This window comes from Pelophylax lessonae (assembly GCF_965119305.1).
Source record: "Pelophylax lessonae genome assembly, chromosome: 1".
NCBI classification, from domain to species: Eukaryota; Metazoa; Chordata; class Amphibia; order Anura; family Ranidae; genus Pelophylax; species Pelophylax lessonae.
The window spans coordinates 563,053,805-563,073,733 of NC_138768.1; the positions used below are offsets into that span (position 1 = coordinate 563,053,805).

At 49.8% G+C, this 19,929-nt stretch overlaps 1 protein-coding gene across 1 annotated transcript in view; it reads right to left on the reverse strand.

Moving 5' to 3' along the window:
• The window catches only part of PTPN13 (protein tyrosine phosphatase non-receptor type 13), a 541,021-nt gene that overhangs the window by 94,239 nt on the left and 426,853 nt on the right, over nucleotides 1-19,929 (reverse strand). The window contains exons 30-31 of the mRNA XM_082263089.1: nucleotides 18,858-18,956; nucleotides 9,665-10,038 (exon numbers count right to left, since the gene is read on the reverse strand). Of these exons, the coding sequence (XP_082119215.1) occupies nucleotides 9,665-10,038; nucleotides 18,858-18,956 (473 nt within the window). The remainder of the gene's footprint in view (nucleotides 1-9,664; nucleotides 10,039-18,857; nucleotides 18,957-19,929) is intronic.

A 19,929-nucleotide genomic window follows, 5' to 3' on the forward strand; every position in this document is an offset into this window, starting at 1 on the left:
CTGTGCTAGAGTGACCAGACGTCCCCGGACTGAGGACACTGTTCTCGGCCTGAATCGGTCCCTGCTTTGAATGGCCGATCCTGGGCGGGGGCACCCAGGGCCGGCCCCACCATTGGGCTGCCTCTGGAGGGGAAGGGGGGGGGGAGAGGACCTCCTGATTACACAAAGAGCAGGGTTCTTCTGCTTATCCGGCGGGGAGGCTGTGATACAAAGTCCCGCCTCCTGGACAGGCTCCTACCTATGATAGAAAGCACAGTGGCGACGTCTATCATAGGGGCCGGTCCAGGAGGCAGGACTTCGCATGACAGCGCCCGCGCCGAGTAAGCAGAAGAACCCTGCTCTTTGTGTAATCAGGAGGCGCTCTAATCCCCATGCACTAATCACTCTGCCTTAAAGGGGCACTAATCACTCTGCATTGATGGAGCACTAATCACTCTGCATTGATGGGGCACTAATCACTCTGCATTGATGGGGCACTAATCACTCTGCATTGATGGGGCACTAATCACTCTGCATTGATGGGGCACTAATCACTCTGCATTGATGGGGCACTAATCACTCTGCATTGATGGGGCACTAGTCACTCTGCATTGATGGGGGCACTAGTCACTCTGCATTGATGGGGGCACTAGTCACTCTGCATTGATGGGGGCACTAGTCACTCTGCATTAAGGGGGCACTAATCACTCTGCATTAAGGGGGCACTAATCACTCTGCATTAAGGGGGCACTAATCACTCTGCATTAAGGGGGCACTAAGAGCCAACAGTACCAGCCAGAACCAGCAATACCCACAGCAGAACCAGCAGTACCCACAGCAATACCAGCCAGAGCCAGCAGTACCAACAGCAGAACCAGCCAGAGTCAGCAGTACCCACAACAGTACCAGCCAGCAGCACCCACAGCAGTACCAGCCAGCAGCACCCACAGCAGTACATACAGCACAGTACCAGCCTGAGCCAGCAGTAACCACAGCAATATTAGGCAGCAGTACCAGGCAGCAGTACCAGCCTGAGCCAGCAGTACCCACAGCACTACTCGCCTGAGCCAGCCATACCCACAGCACAGTACCAGCCAGCAGTACCAGCCTGAGCCAGCAGTACCCACAGCCGTACCAGCCAACAGTACTAGCCAGTAGTACCAGTCTGAGCCAGCAGTACCAGCCAGCAGTACCCACAGCACAGTACCAGCCAGCAGTACCAGCCTGAGCCAGCAGTATCCACAGTAGTACCAGCCAGCAGTTCCCACAGCAGTACCAGCCTGAGCCAGCAGTGCCAGCCAGCAGTACCAGCCAGCAGTACCCACAGCACAAGCCAGCAGTACCCACAGCAGTACCAGCCAGCTATACCCACCAGTAGTACCACCAGCAGTTATTTTCAAAACTTACCACCACAAAGTCGACTGCGCTCCAGACTGACTGACGCAAACCTGAAAAAACAGTTGCCAGTAGCAACATCAATACCAGCTAACATCACACACCTCACCAAAGAGAAGCAGTTCCAGCCATCAAATTAGGGGTGAGTAAAATAAACCCAGACCTAATCTCAAATGTAGGAGTCCAGGACAACCTGGGCTCTAGCGATCACAGGATGATCACATTTAGCGTGAATAACAATATATAAAAGGCAAGAGGGGAACATAAGAATCCCTAAACTTCAGAAGGGCAAACTTTCCCAAATTGTGCTCGATGATGCAAAAGGTAAACTGGGACCAAACCCTAGGAACACTGACCACGGAGGATAAATGGGAATGCTTTAGGAACATATTAAACAAATGCATCTCGCAGTGCATTCCTTAGGGAAATTTAGAAGAGACAAAGCCAAACAGCTAAACCGTGATGTTAAAAAACGTATAAGGGGAAAAAAAATGGCCTTCAAGAAATATAAACCGGAGGGCACATTATCGGCTTTCCAGCAATACAAGGAGGCAAACAAGAAAAGTAAATACCAAAATCAAAATGGCTAAAATCAACTTCGAGAGACAAATCGCAGAGGATAGTAAAAAGAACCCTAAGAAATTCTTTAAATATATCAACAGCAAAAAAACTAGGGTAGAGCATGTTGCACACATAATTATCGATGAGGGGAGGATGGTTACAGAGGAAACTGAAAAGGCAACTGTGCTTAATGCTTTTTTCTCCTCAGTCTTTACACAGGAAAAGGAGGGGTACACTGACCATGACTGCATGGTTAGCAGTAATTCACAGGACTTGCCGCTATGGCTAACAGAGGGTGAAATCGGGGAAAGGCTGGATAAAATTAACACAAATAAATCACCAGGCCCAGATGGCGTACATCCGAGAGTACTCAAAGAACTCAGTAAGGTTATATTTAGACCACTGTTTCTGATCTTTGCTGATGGTATTATGACAGGAAATGTACCAGGGGATTGGAGGAAAGCTAACATGATACCGATATTAAAAAAAGGGCAGAGGCATGTCCCGGGAAATTATAGGCCGGTCAGCCTGACATCGATAGTATGTAAGCTTCTGGAGGGAATGATAAGGGACTATATCGTAGAGTTTGCTAAATACAACATCATCAGCAGTAATCAGCGCGAGTTTACAAATGGGCGTTCTTGTCAAATCTAGCTGTGAGCTAGATAGGGGGAGACCAGTGGATGTGGTGTACCTGGATTTTGCTAAGGCGTTTGATACAGTTCCCCACAAGCGCTTAATTTATAAAATAAGGTCTGCAGGCATCGACCACAAGGTTTGCTCTTGGATACGGAACTGGCTAAAAGGGCGGGTCCAAAGGGTGGTAATAAATAAATAAATAATAAATAATAAATAAATAAATAATAAGAGATTATGATTCAGATGCTCTCCATAGCAAGATATCAGACAGTGGAAATAATTGCTTGTAAAGCCCGGAGTATGAAGGAAGTGAGCCGCCCATCAGGATTCCATTAGGCTTGGTTTCCTCCAGCTGTGGGGGGAGCTGCTCGCGGTACGCACAGCCATTCTATGTTCTGACCATCTCAAGCTGCTCTTTGCTATGAGGATATGAATCATTCACGGCTCTATCAGTGGGAGGCATTATGAAAAGCTGAAGGAATATATACGGTCATCCCCTGTGTACACCTGGGGTCCAGTGAGGTTCGCCGGATCCATAGTCTATGGTTACCCGGAGTGTCTGTGGTCGATAGGAGAGGAGTTCCGTTGCAGTTTTGTCCCTGGCGGTGGATATCGCATGCCTGTTTGACCTTCCGTAACAGGGGGTCCAACTGTCCGGTAAGGTTACATCCTTATTGTTTATGTGATCTCTGCCTGAAACTCTACTTGCAAGATTGATGTGGGATTCACAGTCATATTCCCAACATCTGAAATCTCCCTCCTATGGACTTTGGTTCACCTTCATATTAGTTAGCTATCTATTTAGTGGCGCTGTACCATCTTTACATATTTCTTGGGTTTGATATACTTTGTACTAGCAGCCTTTAGTTTCATCTTTTTTGTGCGCAGCTTTCTTCCCCTTTATGGTAATAAATAGCGCACACTCTGACTGGTCTGGGGTGGTAAGTGGGGTCCCCCAAGGCTCAGTCCTGGGACCAACCTTGTTCAATTTATTCATAAACAGCATTGAGGACGGGATCATTAGTTCTATATCAGTTTTTGCAGATGACACAAAATTGGGCAGGGCAATAACTGCACAGCATGAGGCAGATATCTTACAGAATGACGTGAACAAGATTGACCTGAACAAAATAACAGAGTGGGCAACGACATGGCAAATGAGGTTTAATGTGGAGAAGTGTAAGGTTTTGCACTTGGGGACTAAAAACATAAAAGCACAATACACTTTAGGGGGGGAACCTTTGCTGGAATCAAAAATGGAGAAAGATCTGGGAGTCTTGGTAGAGGATAGACTAGGCAATAGCATGCAATGTCAAGCAGCAGCTGCCAAAGCCGGCAGAATATTAGCATGCATAAGGAAGGGGATGTATTCCAGAGATAAAACTATAATCCTACCACTTTATAAAGCTCTGGTCCGACCGCATCTGGAGTATTCTGTCCAGTTCTTGTCGCCAGTCCTCAGGAGGGATGTGTTTGAGCTGGAGAGAGTCCAGAGAAGGGCAACTAAACTAATTAGGGGATTGGAGAACCTTAATTATGAAGAGCGTCTACAATCGCTTAATTTATTCTCCCTGGAGAAGAGACGCCTGAGAGGGGACATGATCGCAATTTACAAATATCTCAATGGTGATCTCAGCATAGAAAAAAAAAGCTATTCAGTCGCAAGGATTGCATGAGGACGCGAGGACATACAATGCGATTAGAGAAGAGTTTTAACCTCAGGCAGCGCAGGGGGTTCTTTACTGTTAGGGCTACAAGACTGTGGAATTCTCTACCACATGGTAGTTTCTGCGGGAAGTATGGCTACTTTCAAAAGACTCTTGGACGTACATCTCAAGGATCAGAACATTAAGGGGTATGAGAGATGATTACGGCCACACACACACCTATACAGGTTGTACTGGATGGACTATTGTCTTTATTCAACCTCAACTACTATGTAACTATGTAAATGTTTGACCAAATATAACAGGCACATTAAGTTCATAATTTTGTACGGCCCCCCAATGATTTTATAAATACCCAAATGGCCCTTGGCAGAAAAAAGGTTCCCGACCCCTGCCTTAACCAGTCTGGAAACAGATGCATATTGGAATGGAAGAATCTGTCCGACGGTTGAGACTGGAATTTGATCTTGTACCCTGATCGGATCAGTTCCTGAACCCATTTTTCCTGAATCAGAGAAGTCCATGGTTCCGGAAAGAATCGCAGACATCCCCACACCCCAGAAGCGGGTGAGGGCACCACTTCATGCAGACAAGGATTTGTCTGTAGAACCGGTCTTTGGTTTACCTCACCATGGCTTCTTGGAACCCCCAGAAGACCTGAACGGCTTTCCTTTTTCTTGCGACCCGTCTATGACGTGGCGCCTTGCTCCTAGAGGATTGAGGGAGAGAGAGTACTCTTCCCACCCATAAGCCCTTTGATCAGTTCATCCAGAGAAGATCCAAACAACCTCTCTCCCATAAAGGGAAGGTCAGTCAAGGCCTTCTTCGAAGCCTGGTCCGCCGACCAGCTTTTTAACCACACCATGCGACTAATGGCAATCCCCACTGCAGACACCCTGGCCACTAGGGGGCCGCATGCAAGGACGCATCACACATGAACACAAGGGTTTGAGCAATCTGGTCCAGGAGCTCAATCAGCGCCTGGGGAATCTGTTCAGATTCTAATTTCCCCTTAAGTAATTTCACCCATTCAGTGACCGTCTGACACTAGAATGTTTACAAAGATTGGTTTTAGTATGGAACCCACCAACACGTGTAGAAGGCGGGACAGAGGCTCCACCCGTCTATCCACAGGGTCTGCAAAAGCTGGAGATTCCTCCACCAAAACCAACAGTAGACTTATTCAATCTGGAATTTGGGTGATCCACCTTAGGTGGCACGGTCCATCGAGTGGAAACCACCTCCGCAAAGGGATAACTGTGTTTAAAGTGCTTGGGCACCACTAGCATGTGCTTGATGTGCCACCATTGTTCATTTACAATATCGTCAAGCTCCGGACAAGGAAACACCTTGCCTGACTCCTGGGCTTTGCGGGTGCCAAAAGACACCTGCGTACCTGACGCTGTAGATTCATCTGCCATTTTTAAAGTTTCCCGCATGTAAACTATGAGTGCTTCCACCAATGCGCCTTCCCGCACGGTGGCTGAAGAGGACATGTCCTCTTCACCATCAAAATGCGAGGACACAGATCCATCAGGATGGGGGGGGCGTCCGTGGCGGCCATATCTGCCTAAGAATCTGAGGATACCACTGAGGGAGGTGAAGGCAACATTTGCGGCTATCAGTACTTTTGAATACAAAATCTACCTTTGACACCAGGCTTTTCCAGGACTGCTGTAAAAGCAGACTGTGACCCAGAGGGTCCCGCAGCCACACTGAGGGGGTCTGTAGGTGAAACATTGTCCTGGGACTCCATTTTTCACTGATTAGAAATAATGCAGTGTCACTTTAAAAAGATTGCACATCACGATCCCACCACGGCACTAGCAGTATCACAAATCCCAATCCAGCACAATCTGATAGAGTGAGTAAGGAAAACCTACTGGGGACCCCAAAAACATTACCCAACCGCTCAGGAGGCTAGCTGGAACGTTCTGTGAAACAAAGTAAAAATGTTCTGAAACAGGAAAAAGAAAAACAGAAAAAAATGCCTGGGTCATTGCTAGATCAAAAGTGCCATGCCTGCTGCCTGTCCAGTTATCCGGACTACAAGAAAATGGCCGCCCCATGCATTCCTATGGGAAACTAACAGAAAATGGCTGCCCATACATTGTGAATGGAAAATGAGCACGAATCTACAGCAAAATGGTGGCCCCCACGGTGCGCCATGTGGTCTCCCAGACCCCCAAGGGGAAGGGGGGTTCCGGACAAGTGGCATCGAAAGGACCTTCACAAAAGACCCCGCCAGGGTGGTCACCCCCCCCCCCGCAGGAACGCTGCAGCGGCCGTAACATTACCGCTCCCCAAAGTAGGAACCTACTAGGGAAATGGAGGGGAATAACTGGGGGGGGGGGGGGGGGGGCGCTGGTATGTCCGAGAGGCAGGGGAACCGAGGGATCTCCCAAGGGGCGGATCATTCCAAAGAGAGGGCCCACGTCCACTCGAGACCGCCAGAGGATTGGGGGGACAGCATTATTCACCATACCATGGTACCAGGTGGGTGTCACTCCGAACAGACCTACTCCCACCCGGGGTGGATGTGCTGCCAAGCCAGGGGTTACATTGCGACTCAGGGCGTTCCAGGTCGTCACGTCCCAGTGAGATGGTCCACTCGCCGGCTCATCCCCATCCACTGGGGCTCTGTCGTGGCGAGGCCTAGTGCTGGACTATAACCTGCTCAAGCTCGCTGGCCAGGCTGGAAGACCTTAAGGATCTAGATTTTACAGTCGGAAACCTCAGCCAGCCATTGCTTTTAGTTCTCCAGGAACTCTAACTAGTAGCAGAGTGTGTGGGGAATGCCTGCAGGGACAGCCCCATAGGTGTGGTAAAGCTTTTTCCTGCTGTACTGTACTCTAAGAAATGGATTTTACTGGTAAGTCAAAAATTATATTTTAATTTTTATACAGTACAGGACACAGGCGCTTTAATCATTATGACTGAGACATCCAAAAGCAGTCTAGCTGGGGGGTGGGAAACAGCAAATAATGCCAACAGGTCCACATAACAAACAGGTCATGAAAGTTTGACAGACCCAGACAGCAGCTTGCAACACCCAATGCCTAAAACTGGCATCAGAAGAGGCCTAAATATCCACTTAAAAGTGTGAACAGAAGCCCAGGTGACAGCCTTGAAAATCTGAGAAACAGATGGCTTATGCTGAATAGTCCAAGAAGCACCAACAGATCAGGTAGGGAACGCTTTAAGAAGCAAAGTAGTAACCCTATCCTTTAGACCAGCAGTCCCCAAATGGTGGCTTTTGCTTGCCTTTATCTGGCTCTTGGGGCACTAATCCACCAATTGACACCAATGATGGGACACCATTCCTGCCACTGACACCACTGATGACACTATTCTTCTAAATGATACAAACAATGCGGCCTTTACCTCCCATTAAAACCAAAAAAACAATGATGGAGCATTGTTTATGCCCACTGATGCATTTTCTACTTGCACTAGGCACAGTCTGGGCCCCATTCGCAAAGGAAAGTCAAAGGGGCATGGTTGGGACCTCTGTTACCTATGTCCTTGATAAGACCAGACATTCTGTCCATAAAAACTGACATTGTGGCAAGAAATTCCCATCTGGGTAGAAAAGAGGAAGCTGTTGTGGTAAACAGGCCAGCAGAATTGTCAGGGGAAGGCAAGACGTCAGTGTACTGGAAACCATCAAAGAGAAGGTTACTAAGGCCCTACAAGCTCGGGCCATACAGTAAGCGCCTGGTTTACGCAGGTGCACTATGGGGATGAAGGTGCGGTAGTGCCAATACAGGTCTGCTAGTTGGCAAAAAAGGGGCCAAAATGTAATTAAATCTGGCACTCCTAGCTCCCTGTTGTGACTGGAAGAGTGGTCTGTGGCTTGCACACACTATGAAGGGGGTCAAGAGAATAAGGGGCGCCCTGAGTGGAATATTTAAAGGGCTTCCACCCTGCACCCACAATAGGAGATCTAGTCGGCAGGAGTAACAGGGGATATACCTCAACCTGGTTTCACCCTCCATGATTTACATAATCCCGCTGGGATCTTCAGGGACAGGGCTCTGGCACACCAGGGCCCTTGACCTGTAAGGTACCCTACAATTAATTCTGCATTGCACTGCGTGCTAAGGGGAATACGTACAGCAGGATCCAGTGCATGGCAGTAATAATATTACAAATCAGCTCTCCATTATCCACCTGGCAAAGTCCAGGAAAAGTCCCCTGAAGGCTCTGGTGAGGAGCTAACTGATACCGAAGCTGCATTAGAAGCCGCTGTTGCTATGGTGCGCCAGAAATCTTGATAGAAGAATTGCTTTGATAGAATAACCGTATTCAGAAAGAGACAGAGAAAATGCATCCATAGAACAAGGTATGTTTCTCTTGGTAGAGGGAAGAGGTCAATTAGCTAAGGACACAAGCTGTGATTGGGAGGAGTTATATAGTGGTATGTCTTCCAGACAATGTTCAATCACCTTAAGGTAGTTGCATATAACCCCATTGTAATGGCCTAACAGCCTGTGTCTTATATCATAAAGCCTAGTATACACAGGCCAAATGTCGGTCAGCATCGGCCCATTCAATAGAACCGCCATGAATGATGGGTGTTGGAAAATGGCTTAAATCAGTATTCTGCTCTTTTTTGCTGGTTATCCTTCAAATAAGCTACAGCCCAAAACGAGAATGCAATTGAATAGGACATATACCTTAAAGGAAACCTGGTATGAGTAAGTATTCAGTCAGCCATTCATGGCTTCTCCTGAAAATAATGCTATAGTTACCTGGCATTCACGCAGATTCAATGCTTTTATCACTTTTTGAGTCACTTTATTCTTAATATGCAAACTGCACAGTAATGTTTTCTGACTTTTCTGATCTACACACTTGTGAACCAGTGTTACAGTCTCGCACATTCAGTAGAGAAAACCAAATTGTGTTAAAACGGAGTTGCACCCAAAAGTGGAACTTCTGCTCATATGCTTCCCCCCCCCCCCCTCCGGTGCCACATTTGACCCCTTTCAGGGGGGAGGGGGAAACAGGTACCTGTTTTTGACAGGTACCCTTCTCCACTTCCGGGAAACAGCGTCGCGGCGCCATCCCTCAGAAGTTCGGCTCCCCTCCTCCTTTCCCCACCGTCAAGCCAATTAGAATGCGTAGCACGCTTCGCACATGTGCAGTAGGGAACCGGCTGTGAAGCCGAAAGGCTTCACTGTCGGTTTCCCTTAGAAGGAATGGCGGCGGCAGCATCCGGCAGCCGATCCGAAGATCGGCTGGGGTGCTGACATTCATGGGGTTCCTGGACAGGTAAATGTCTATATATTAAAAGTCATCAGCTACAGTATTTGTAGCTGCTGACTTTTCTTTTTTTTTCCCCAGCTGGAACACCGCTTAAAAAATGTTTGCCCACCAATGTCATTCAGATACCAAAAAAGAATCATAGGACTGCTTACCTGTCTTCAAACTGTGGTTTGTAAGGTGTCTGTTCTGGCGTGTAAAAGCTGGAGCGGACCGTTTCCTCTTGGATGTCAGGGCTATCCACCTGACCATGGGGTAACACCATTGAAGCACATGGAGTTTGGTACACTGTCGCATTCCACATTTGTGCCTCATCTTGTATTGGTATAAAGTCTTCTTCTCCTGTACCACTACTATCACTATAGCTATCCCTCCTGGAGGGGTTCTTAAGTCTCCTTGTATTTGTATCTGCAACCTCTTCATCCTCATCTGAACTATCATCTTGTTCATGTGCAAGTGAATGGTCGGTCCTAGGAAAGCAACCTTGGTTCTCATCCAGTAGAATCTTTTGCGAGGTATTTAGTGGTGTCTGAATGAATGGAAATTAACATGACTTTAGTATGAATCATCTGAATGGGATTTTTGACTTACCGAAAAATCAATTTCTCTGAAGTTCATTGATGGACACAGCTCCTGATTCTTCTTAACCATTGGGTTATAATGCCCCCTACCGCAGTAGGACACTAGGCAGGAAAAAGCTTGACTACGCCTATGGGCAATCCCAGGGGGTATACACTCACTCTCAGTTATAGGCACTCAGTTTTGTTACAAGCAGTGTCAGAAGAAAGCCAACTCCACAGAGGGGTGGGTGCTGTATCCATCAATGAACATCAGAGAAATGGATTTTACGTTAAGTCAAAAATCCCATTTTCTCTTCGGTTCATTGACGGACACAGCTCCTGATTCTTCTTAGCCATTGGGAAGTCCCAAAGTAGTGTTAAACATGAAGGGTGGGAAAACTTTAGAAATTCCCAAGGCTAACCATAGCCAACCAGGTAATAGAGCTCAACCATAAACAACTGGAGCTCACCTGAAAAACAATACACCCTCAAAGAGGACAAGGTTCTCTAAACAGCAGCCAGCAAAACCTTGTGGCAAAAAGAAGCATTCGCAGATGCCAACACAACCACTTTACAAAAAACTTTGTAAAAGTGTGCACAGGCGACCAGGAGGCCGCCTTGCAAAACCTGCGTCACTGACGCTTGAAGACGGGAAGCCCAGGAGACACTAAGCACCCTAGTAGAGTGCGCCTAAACCGGGAAAGGAGGAACCTGACCCCTAATGCAATAGGCCTGAACCACCGTCTGTCTGATCAATCTGGAAATGGTCGCAGAAGTAGCGGACACCGCTTTGTGAGGTCCGTCCATGAGCGCAAATAGAGAGTCTAACTTCCTAACAGACTCCATAGCAGCCAGGTACACCCTAACTGCTTGGACACATCCAAGACATGCAAGGCAATTTCCTTCAGATGTTTAGGCCTGGGACACAGGGAAGGCAACACAATTTCTTCATTCAAAACGACAGTCAGAGACCACCTTAGGAACGAATGACAGACAGAGGCAAAGCACCACCTTCTCCTTGTGAAGCACCATAAGGTGAACGGCGGTTGTCAGTGCCGACACCCTGCATGCGGAGATGATAGCCACCAAAGAAGGCCACCTTCTGGGGCAACGTAAGCAGGGAAACCTTCCAAATATTTTCAAAAGGAAGTTTCAGTAGACCTGAATGCACCACATTAAGATTAAAGGGCGGCAAAGAAGCCCGCACTGAGAAAACCGAATGTCGGACACCCTGAAGAAAAGGTACGCACCAGGGAGTGTGTGGCCAAAGGTCGTTGGAAGACAAATGCCAAAACCCGATACCTGGCCCTTGATGGAACTCCAGGCCAATTTTTGTTCAACCCCCCAGTTGAAGAAAGGCTAAGATCCGATCCATGGAGAAGGAGCGAGGATAAACCCCAAGAGACTCACACCACACAATGTACGTCTTCCACTTACGATGGTAGATCTGGAGGCAGATTTCCAAGCTTTTAACAGCGTAGGAATCACCAATTCAAACAAACCTCCTCCCTTCAGCACCTGGCATTCAACAGCCAAGCCGTTAAAGCCAGCGGCTGTAAGGCAGGATGGAAGGCTGGTCCTTGGGACAGCAGATTCTCCCTCAGAGGAAGTCCCCAAAGAGCATCTGCGACCAGCCGTACCAGATCAACATATCAAGACCGGCGAGACCAGTCTGGAGCCTCTAGAATGACCGGAATCCCCTCTGCCTGAATGCTGGCTACTTACCAAGCCGTCAAGACACTCCTTGTGCCCCCTTGATGATTGACATAGGACCACGGCTGTGGCATTGTCCAAATTAATTTTTACTGGACACCCCTGAATATGATTGTCCAATGAGCCAGATAAAGTCGGATTGCTCTGAGTTCCAGTACACTAGGCGGCAGTCTGGGCTCTGCCAGAGTCCAGACCCCCTGAGCACGTCTGTGCCGAGGATGCCTCCCCACCCGGACAGGTTGGCATCCGTGGAGAAAACTGTCCAGCACAGGAGGAGAAGGATTTTCCCTGTCAAAGTGCCAGACAGCGAAGCCACCTCCCGAGGCCGTGGATCTTTGACCCATTTCACCGGAATCTCTTTAGCAGAGATCTTGTGTGGAACTGTGCGAACAGACTGCCTTGAGGGTGGACACCATAAGGTCCAGCACCCGCATGCAAGCCGGGAGGGATGACCGTCTGCTGAACAACAGAAGCAGAATTGCCTCCTGCAACGTCTGGAGTTTTTCCCGAGGAAGAAACACTCTGGCTGAGGCCGAGTGAACAGAACCAAAGCAGACTCCTGAATGTTCAGGATCCCACCAAACTCCATTCAAGTTCGCAGAGCAATCTCCAGTAGTCCATCAGAGCAGTCGGAGACTCCACTAGCAGAAGATCATCATCCAGGTACCCCAGTACCGTGATCCCCCGCTGACTCAAAAAATGTCAGAACCGGGGCCAACACTCCTGTGAAGACGCGAGGTGTGGAGGGGAGACCAAAGGTCAGCGCCACAAACTGATAATGCTCCTCATACACGGCAAAACTGAGGAAGTGCTGGTGACCAGCACATATTAGAATGTCCAGGTAGGCGTCCTTGATGTCGAAAGAAACGAGAAGAAATCCTCAAGATGTAGGGACGCCAAAACCATGTGAATGCGGAACTTCTGTACTTGCACAAAGCAGCTTAGCGCCTTGAAGTCTAGAAATGGATGTACCTTGCCTTCCTTCCTGGGGATTGTAAAGATGTTTGATTAAAAAACCTTTAAAAATGTTGCGAAGTCGGAACCGGAACAATCACCCCTTGAAATAACAAGTCTTGCACTGCCCCAAAGCGACCCGGTAAGTGCAGGTTGGAAGGGAAAAAACCTTTCCGAACTCAATCTCGTAGCCTGACCGAATAACTTCATGGACCCACTTGACCTGTACCAGGAAGGTCCATGGATCTGGAAACCAGCCATGACGTCCCCCCACCTCAGATACGGGTGAGGGCGCCCCTTCATGCAGAGGCAGCCTTGTCTGCAGGTCTGGAAGAGGCTGCTCGTGGCTTGCTAGACCAGGTCTACTTGGAACCTCTGGTGGAGGCCCTGACTTTTGATCCCTAATCTTGGGATCCTGAGAGACAAAAGAGGCTGCTTAGGACTCAAGGAGAATGGCCCACGTCTGCGACGGGGCTCCTTGCCCTTGGTAGGCTGCAGAAGAAGAGTACTCTTTCCCCTGTGAGACCCTTAAGGATGTCATCCAAAGAAGCTCCAAACAGGCGACCCCAACAAGAGGGAGATCAGATAAGGCCTTCTTAAAGGTCTAGTCCGCAGACCAGCGTTTCAGCCAGACAATACGCCGAAGGACCACTGCCTATAATCAAAGGAGCCACATCCAAAGAGGCATCACAGACAAACTAGAGCCCCTGGACCAACTGGTCTGCCAGCTCCACAAAGACCGGGTGAAACTATTCTCCCTCTAGGTTCCAGCGTAAAAGCTTAACCCAATCAGTCAGAGTTTGCAACACCAGGGCAATAGTAATTACCGGCCTATTTGGCGAACCAGCAACAGCGCACATATGGCTGCTAGAGCATCCCCCCTCTTATTAGCTGGACCTGTAAAGGCCGGGGACTCCTCAATCGGGATGAAGGTAACTCAATTTGACCTGGAAACCGGTGAGTCCACTACAGGTGGGACCGACCACCTTTTACGCAGTAAATAGTCATAAGGATACCGCAAGCAAAAAACAACTAGCAACCACTGCGTTTTGGACAACCCCACTGTTTGTGACAAGGTTGTCAAGGTAAGCAGAAAAGAGGAACAACCTCGCCACTTTGGTGGGCCTGTGGGTGCCAAAAGGAACCAATACCTCCGACGCTGGCATTAGCTGCAACCTCCATTTTTAAAGTTTCACGCACTGACGCAAACAGTGCATCCAACAGTGCCTATTTAATCGCGGCTAGAAGAGCAGAGGAATCATCCTCACTATCTGAGCACTCAAGGTGCGTGGACGCAGATCCAGTAGTGTTGCTATAAACTGAACTCGACAAGCCCGAAAACAAAATAATCAGGGGAGGCAGCCAACTGCGATCCCGCAAAGGAGACGCTGGCCAAGGATCCACAAATGGACCATTTATTGGACCCCGCTTTAAACAAGGGGGTCGCCCCCTGAGCCCTCCATAGAGGACATAATAGGACACGCAGGCAGGGTACCCTCGCTAAAACACGGCAGGTGCCCCACACAATAATGGCGGCAAGACGGTCACAGCGCCACTCAGTCCAGGGGAGGAGCCAAGCTGACCATATGGCCCAGCAGGCCGCAAGCCGTGGCCTAAATTTTTGTGGGGGCTCGGCCGCAATTACACGAATCCTCAACTCAGCAGATGCCCAAAGGAAGAGTGGGGGCTGCAGTTACACGCACTGGGGCCGCCCCCCGCCCCCCCCCCCCCAATGGCGGCGCCCAACTAGGCTGCATGGCCATACTAAACTCCACGGCATCGTTCAAGTTGAACTTAGCGAATGTTCTTGCCCAGGACAGAACCCATGGTGCCACCATTGGATCTGCCAGAGGGTCCCGTGAGCGGGCCACAAACCGCAGCACTATCCTGTAGATGCAACGCCAACAGGTCCACATCTGGAGTGCCCCCAACGAAGGCAAAACTGCTGAAACACCTCTAGATTAAGGGACTATTTCCCTGCATCCAAAGCCTGTCGACTGAGGCAATCCGCCCACCAAGGTTTCCACACCTGAAAAGGGAACAGCGGAAGAGCTGGAACAAGGCGCACTGCCCAACTAAGAATTGACACTTCCAAGGCCGCAAAGACACCTTTGGTGCCCCCTTGGCGAATGACATAAGCCACGGTCATGGTGTAGTCAATTGAACGTGCACCAGGCAGCTGCACGTGCCCGATCCAGTGAACCAGGCAAAGCCGGATCGCTCTCAGCCCCAGAACATTGATCGGTAACCTGGATCCTCCAGAGCCATACTCCCGAAGCAGAGAACCTGCAGAGGACTCCTTCCCACCCAGGCAGGCTTGCATCCACGGTGATGAGTGTTCAGGAAAAAGGGGAGGAAGGATTCCAAGACTCAAGACTCCCTGGTCAGCCAGCTCAGCCGGATCTGAAAGTCCAGAGAGTTTGGACTCTAGTCCCATTAGAGAAGGATCGCCTTCTGGGGGATCCCCGAGAGGGATTGAGCGAAAGGGACCATCTTGAAAGACGGCACCATCAGTCCCAGAACTCGCATACAGGTCCGAAGGGACGACCACGTGTGGGACATGAACCGCAGTCTGAAGTTCCAAGAGTTTTTTCCCCGGAGGGGGAAAACACCCTGACTGAGGGTGAGTCCAAAGGCAGGCCCTGTTGGTCCAGTCTCATGGAGGGGACCAGGGAGGACTTCTGAAGGTTCAGAACCCACCTGAACTACTCCAGAGTTCTCGTGGTGACTTCCAAATTCGTTTGTCAGCACCGTAGGAGAGTCCACACGGAGAAGCAGATCGGCCAGGAACCCCGGACTGATACGCCCTGCTGCCGCAACAGCGCTAGGACCAGAGCCACACCTTTGTGAAGACCCTAGTAGCATAAGCGAGACCCAAGGGCAACGCCACAAACCGATAGAGATCCTTCCCCACGGCAAAAAACTGAGAACCCGTAGGTGTCCCGAACATAACAATGTGAATGTAGGCAGCTTGATGTCTATGGAGGCCAGGAATCCCCCTGATGCAGGGAAACCACCACCAGGCGAACCAATACCAACTTGAAGTTCTGATCTGCACGGAACCATCAAGGGACCAGTTGGTCCAGCTTGTTGAACCAGAGCCTGAACTGCCCCACAGAGCGCCTGTAAGCGATTCTGGAACAGCCATACATTGGAAGGGAAAAAAAAAACCTTACCGGAAATAAGCGGATCGGGACTCGATCTTGCAACTGGACCGCATGACCTCCTGAACCCAGCAGCCTGGGATCCGGGCCAGCCGCAGGTCCTCGACCGGCAAGGACCTCCCCCCACCCCCTAGTTGGGTGAGGAAGCACCTTCAGGCCGAGTAGTTCTCCAGACCAGGGTCGTTTGGAACCACACGCAGAAGTCTGGAAGGAGAGAAACAAAGAAACTGTTTGCGAGCCGAAAGGGAAGAACCCCGACTGCGACAAAGGCCCTTACCCTTGTTAGCCTGTGGAAAAAACAAACACTCTTCACCCCCCATGAGACCCTTATATTATGTCATCCAGGGCACCGCCAAACAGGTGATCCCCCTGAACAGGGAGATCCATTAAGACCATCTTAGAAGTTTTATCCGCAGACCAACACTACGGTCAAGTAGACGCTGGACAACCACCGCTGAAAATGACAAGGTGATCCGTACAAGGGAGCCTCGACCAGCGGGGCATCGCAAACAAATTGCAGCCCCTGCGCCAGCTGGTCCAACAGCTCCCTCGGGGCAAGAGGGGCATGCCCCACACCAAGTCACGGCGATTGAACTCCGCCCATCAGGCAGAGTCTGCGTGGCAAGGGCAAACAAACTCTATTCCCAGTGCAGACTACGCCAGGGAGTACAGATCGCAGGCCACAGCCCGCGGCATCCTATCCCCCAAGTCCTTAAAGGACGGGGATTCCTCCACTGGAACGGTAGTCCCATTCAGCTAGAGACCGTACGTCCACTAATGGCGGAACAGTCCTCTTTACCAGAGACTCCCCAAAAGGGCAACGTCTAACGGCCGCTTAGACACCCGAGGGGAGCGTCTCAGACGATCCCGTCCTACATGAGCAGCCAGCAAAAAGAGCAGCTCTAGATGGCATGTGAGTGCCAGATGCCACCTGCGCCCCAGGCGCAGCCGCCGCTTCGACCCCCAAATTGCAGGGTGTCACACACCGAAACAGCCAGTGCATCCACCAGCGCCTGTCACGGCAGGGGAGGTAGAAATGTCATCCTCATCATCCGAGGAGACAGGGTGCGAGGTAACAGACCAGGCAGGAAGGCCCCACGTCTGCGGCGGCTGAGCCAGACTCAGACTCTGAGACATCAGATGAGGCAAGGGTAGGCGGAGAAACTTCTCAGCACACCTACCACCTTAACCCGGGCCCAAATGCTTCCCGAACTGCCGAAAAGGCAACGACGGACAGTGGAGATCCGGAAGGCCCTGCGGCATCCGTGAGGGGCTGAAGTGGGAACAAATGGCCTGCAGGGTCCATACTGAACCTGAGGAACCCGCCAGTAACTTAAAAAAAAAAAAGGTAAAAAAAAGCGGCCCCACAGCGCTACAGCACCCCCCGGTGGTCAAGCGCGCGCTAACAGACCCCCACAGAGAGGGAGAGACCACCCTCAGGACACACTGTCCTCCAGGCACTCCCACCGGCCTCCACAGCAAAAAGTCTACCGCAAAATGGTCAAAAACGGGTGTACCAAGATGGCCACCACCATAGAAGCAGAGTCTACAACAAAATGGCGGCCCTGCACGGGAATCAGGACCCACAGGGGGACCCCCCTAAACACCCATCCACAGCAGAAAACCCCACCAAGGCCCCCCTGTAGGATCCGTCGAGCGCCGCCGACGGCGCTCTCCCCCGGCCCCCCCATGCGGCCTGCACACTAGGCCCCAGCCTCAGGTAGGCCCAAACAGTCCCCCATGTGGGAGGGGGGAGGTAAGGGGAGGGGGTGCAGAAGAGGGGGGGTCACAAAAGGACAGAGGGAAACCCGGGAGTGCGAGGGTCCAACCATCCCAGGGAGAGAGCCTGTGTCCACCCCAAAATCCGCCAGGGAGGGGGGGGGGGGGGGGAGACGTTCACTCACCATACCGGGAACACAGGCGGGCGCCATCTCTTGACAGAACCCCACGCCACCGGAGTAGGGGGGCTGTCGGCCAAATAGGAACGTTGCGACATAAGTCTAGACACTGTCGTGTGCGTCCTGGCGAGACGTTTAACTCGCGGGGCTAGTCCCCGTCCACTGGGGTGACCACTGGATATGGGGGTCCAGCCTGTCTCCCAGTGCGGCATAATTGCTTGAAGATCTCACAGGAAAAAAGTACCAGAGAAAAAAAGGCTAGCTAAAAAATTCTACGTAAAAAAATACTTTATATGCCAGGACCAGAGATCCCAGCAAGGAACTAGGTCCTTACTCCTGACTAGGCAGATTAAAACTGACATCCTATGCAGGAAGAGAGAGAGTGTACCCTCTGGGACTTCCCATAGGCGTAGCCAGAACTTTTTTCTGCCTAGTGTCCTACTCCTGTAGGGGGCACCATTACCCTACTGATATGCATCAGATAGAACTGCGTCCGTCAATGAACGATAAGAGAAATTCCATTTAAAATGAAAAAATTGCCAGGACCAGAGATCCCAGCAAGGGACTAGGTCCTTACTCCTGACTAGGCAGAAAAAAAAAAGAGTGCCTATAGCTGAGAGTGGGTGTATACCCCCTGGGACTGCCCATAGGCGTAGTCAAGCTTTTACCTGCCTAGTGTCCTACTCCTGTAGGGGGCAGTATAACCCAATGGATAAGAAGAATCAGGAGCTGTGTCCGTCAATGAACGAAAGAGACAATATGTGAACTTGCTCACACTGTCTGTGCCAATAGTATAAACAAGCTTAGAAAATCAAAATGTACCTTATTGCTACCACAAGCTCCAATTATTTAGTTTCTGAGAAAACGTGTATATATTTATGGTGCATGATCTAATAGTGTCTTCTGATTAGTGGCCTAATTAGTACAATGTCAAAGTCATGCTATGGCATGGATATGAACATCCTAATGATTTTAACAACCAAACAAGTATAACTGTCTTAGCAGGAGTATACAGTACATAGCACCCATACAAGTCTCAGACATAGACTGTCTTCTCACCAGCATTACAGAGCTAATTTCTGGCAATGTACCAGCTGGTGGTCTGCACATCAGGAGAGTGACTTCTGGATAGGTCCCCCTCAAAGCGGAAACAACTTCCTGGAAGTGGAAAAAGAGAAAACTAGTTTACAATTCTGGCATTTTAATAGAAATGGCAGAACAAATATCTGAACTTGTCTATCTAAAGTACAAAATCCCACAAAAGTGAGTACACTCCTCACATTTTTGCAAATATTTTATATCTTTTCATGTGAATACACTGAAGAAATGACACTTTGCTACATTGTAAAGTAGAGAGCGTACAGCTTTGTATAACAGTGTAAATTTGCTGTCCCCTCAAAAAAACTCAACGCATACCATTAATGTCTAAACCACTGGCAACCAAAGTGAGTACACCCCTAAGTGAAAATGTCCAAATTGGGCCCAAAGTGTCAATATTTTGTGTGGCCACCATTATTTTCCAGCACTGCCTTAACGCTCTTGGGCATGGAGTTCACCAGAGCTTCACAGGTTGCCACTGGAGTCCTCTTCCACTCCTCCATGACGACATCACAGAGCTGGTGGATTTTTGTGACCTTGTGCTCCTCCACCCTCCATTTGAGGATGCCCCACAGATGCTCAATAGGGTTTAGGTCTGGAGGCATGGTTGGCCAGTCAATCGCCTTCACCCTCAGCTTGTTTAGCAAGGCAGTGTTCTTCTTGGAGGTGGGTTTGGGGTTATATTGGAATACTGTCCGGCGGCCCAGTCTCCGAAGGGAGGGTATCATGCTCTGCTTCAGTATGTCAAAGTACATGCTGTGATTCATGGTTCCCTCAATGGACTGTAGCTCCCCAGGTCCGGCAGCACTCATGCAGCCCCAGACCATGACACTCCCACCACCATGCTTGACTGTAAGCAAGACACAGTTGTCTTTGTACTCCTCACCTAGGTGCTGCCACACACACAACACCATCTGAACCAAATAAGTTTATCTTGGTCTCATCAGAACCACAGGACAAGGTTCCAGTAATCCATGTCCTTAGTCTGCTTGTCTTCAGCAAACTGTTTGCGGGCTTTCTTGTGCATCATCTT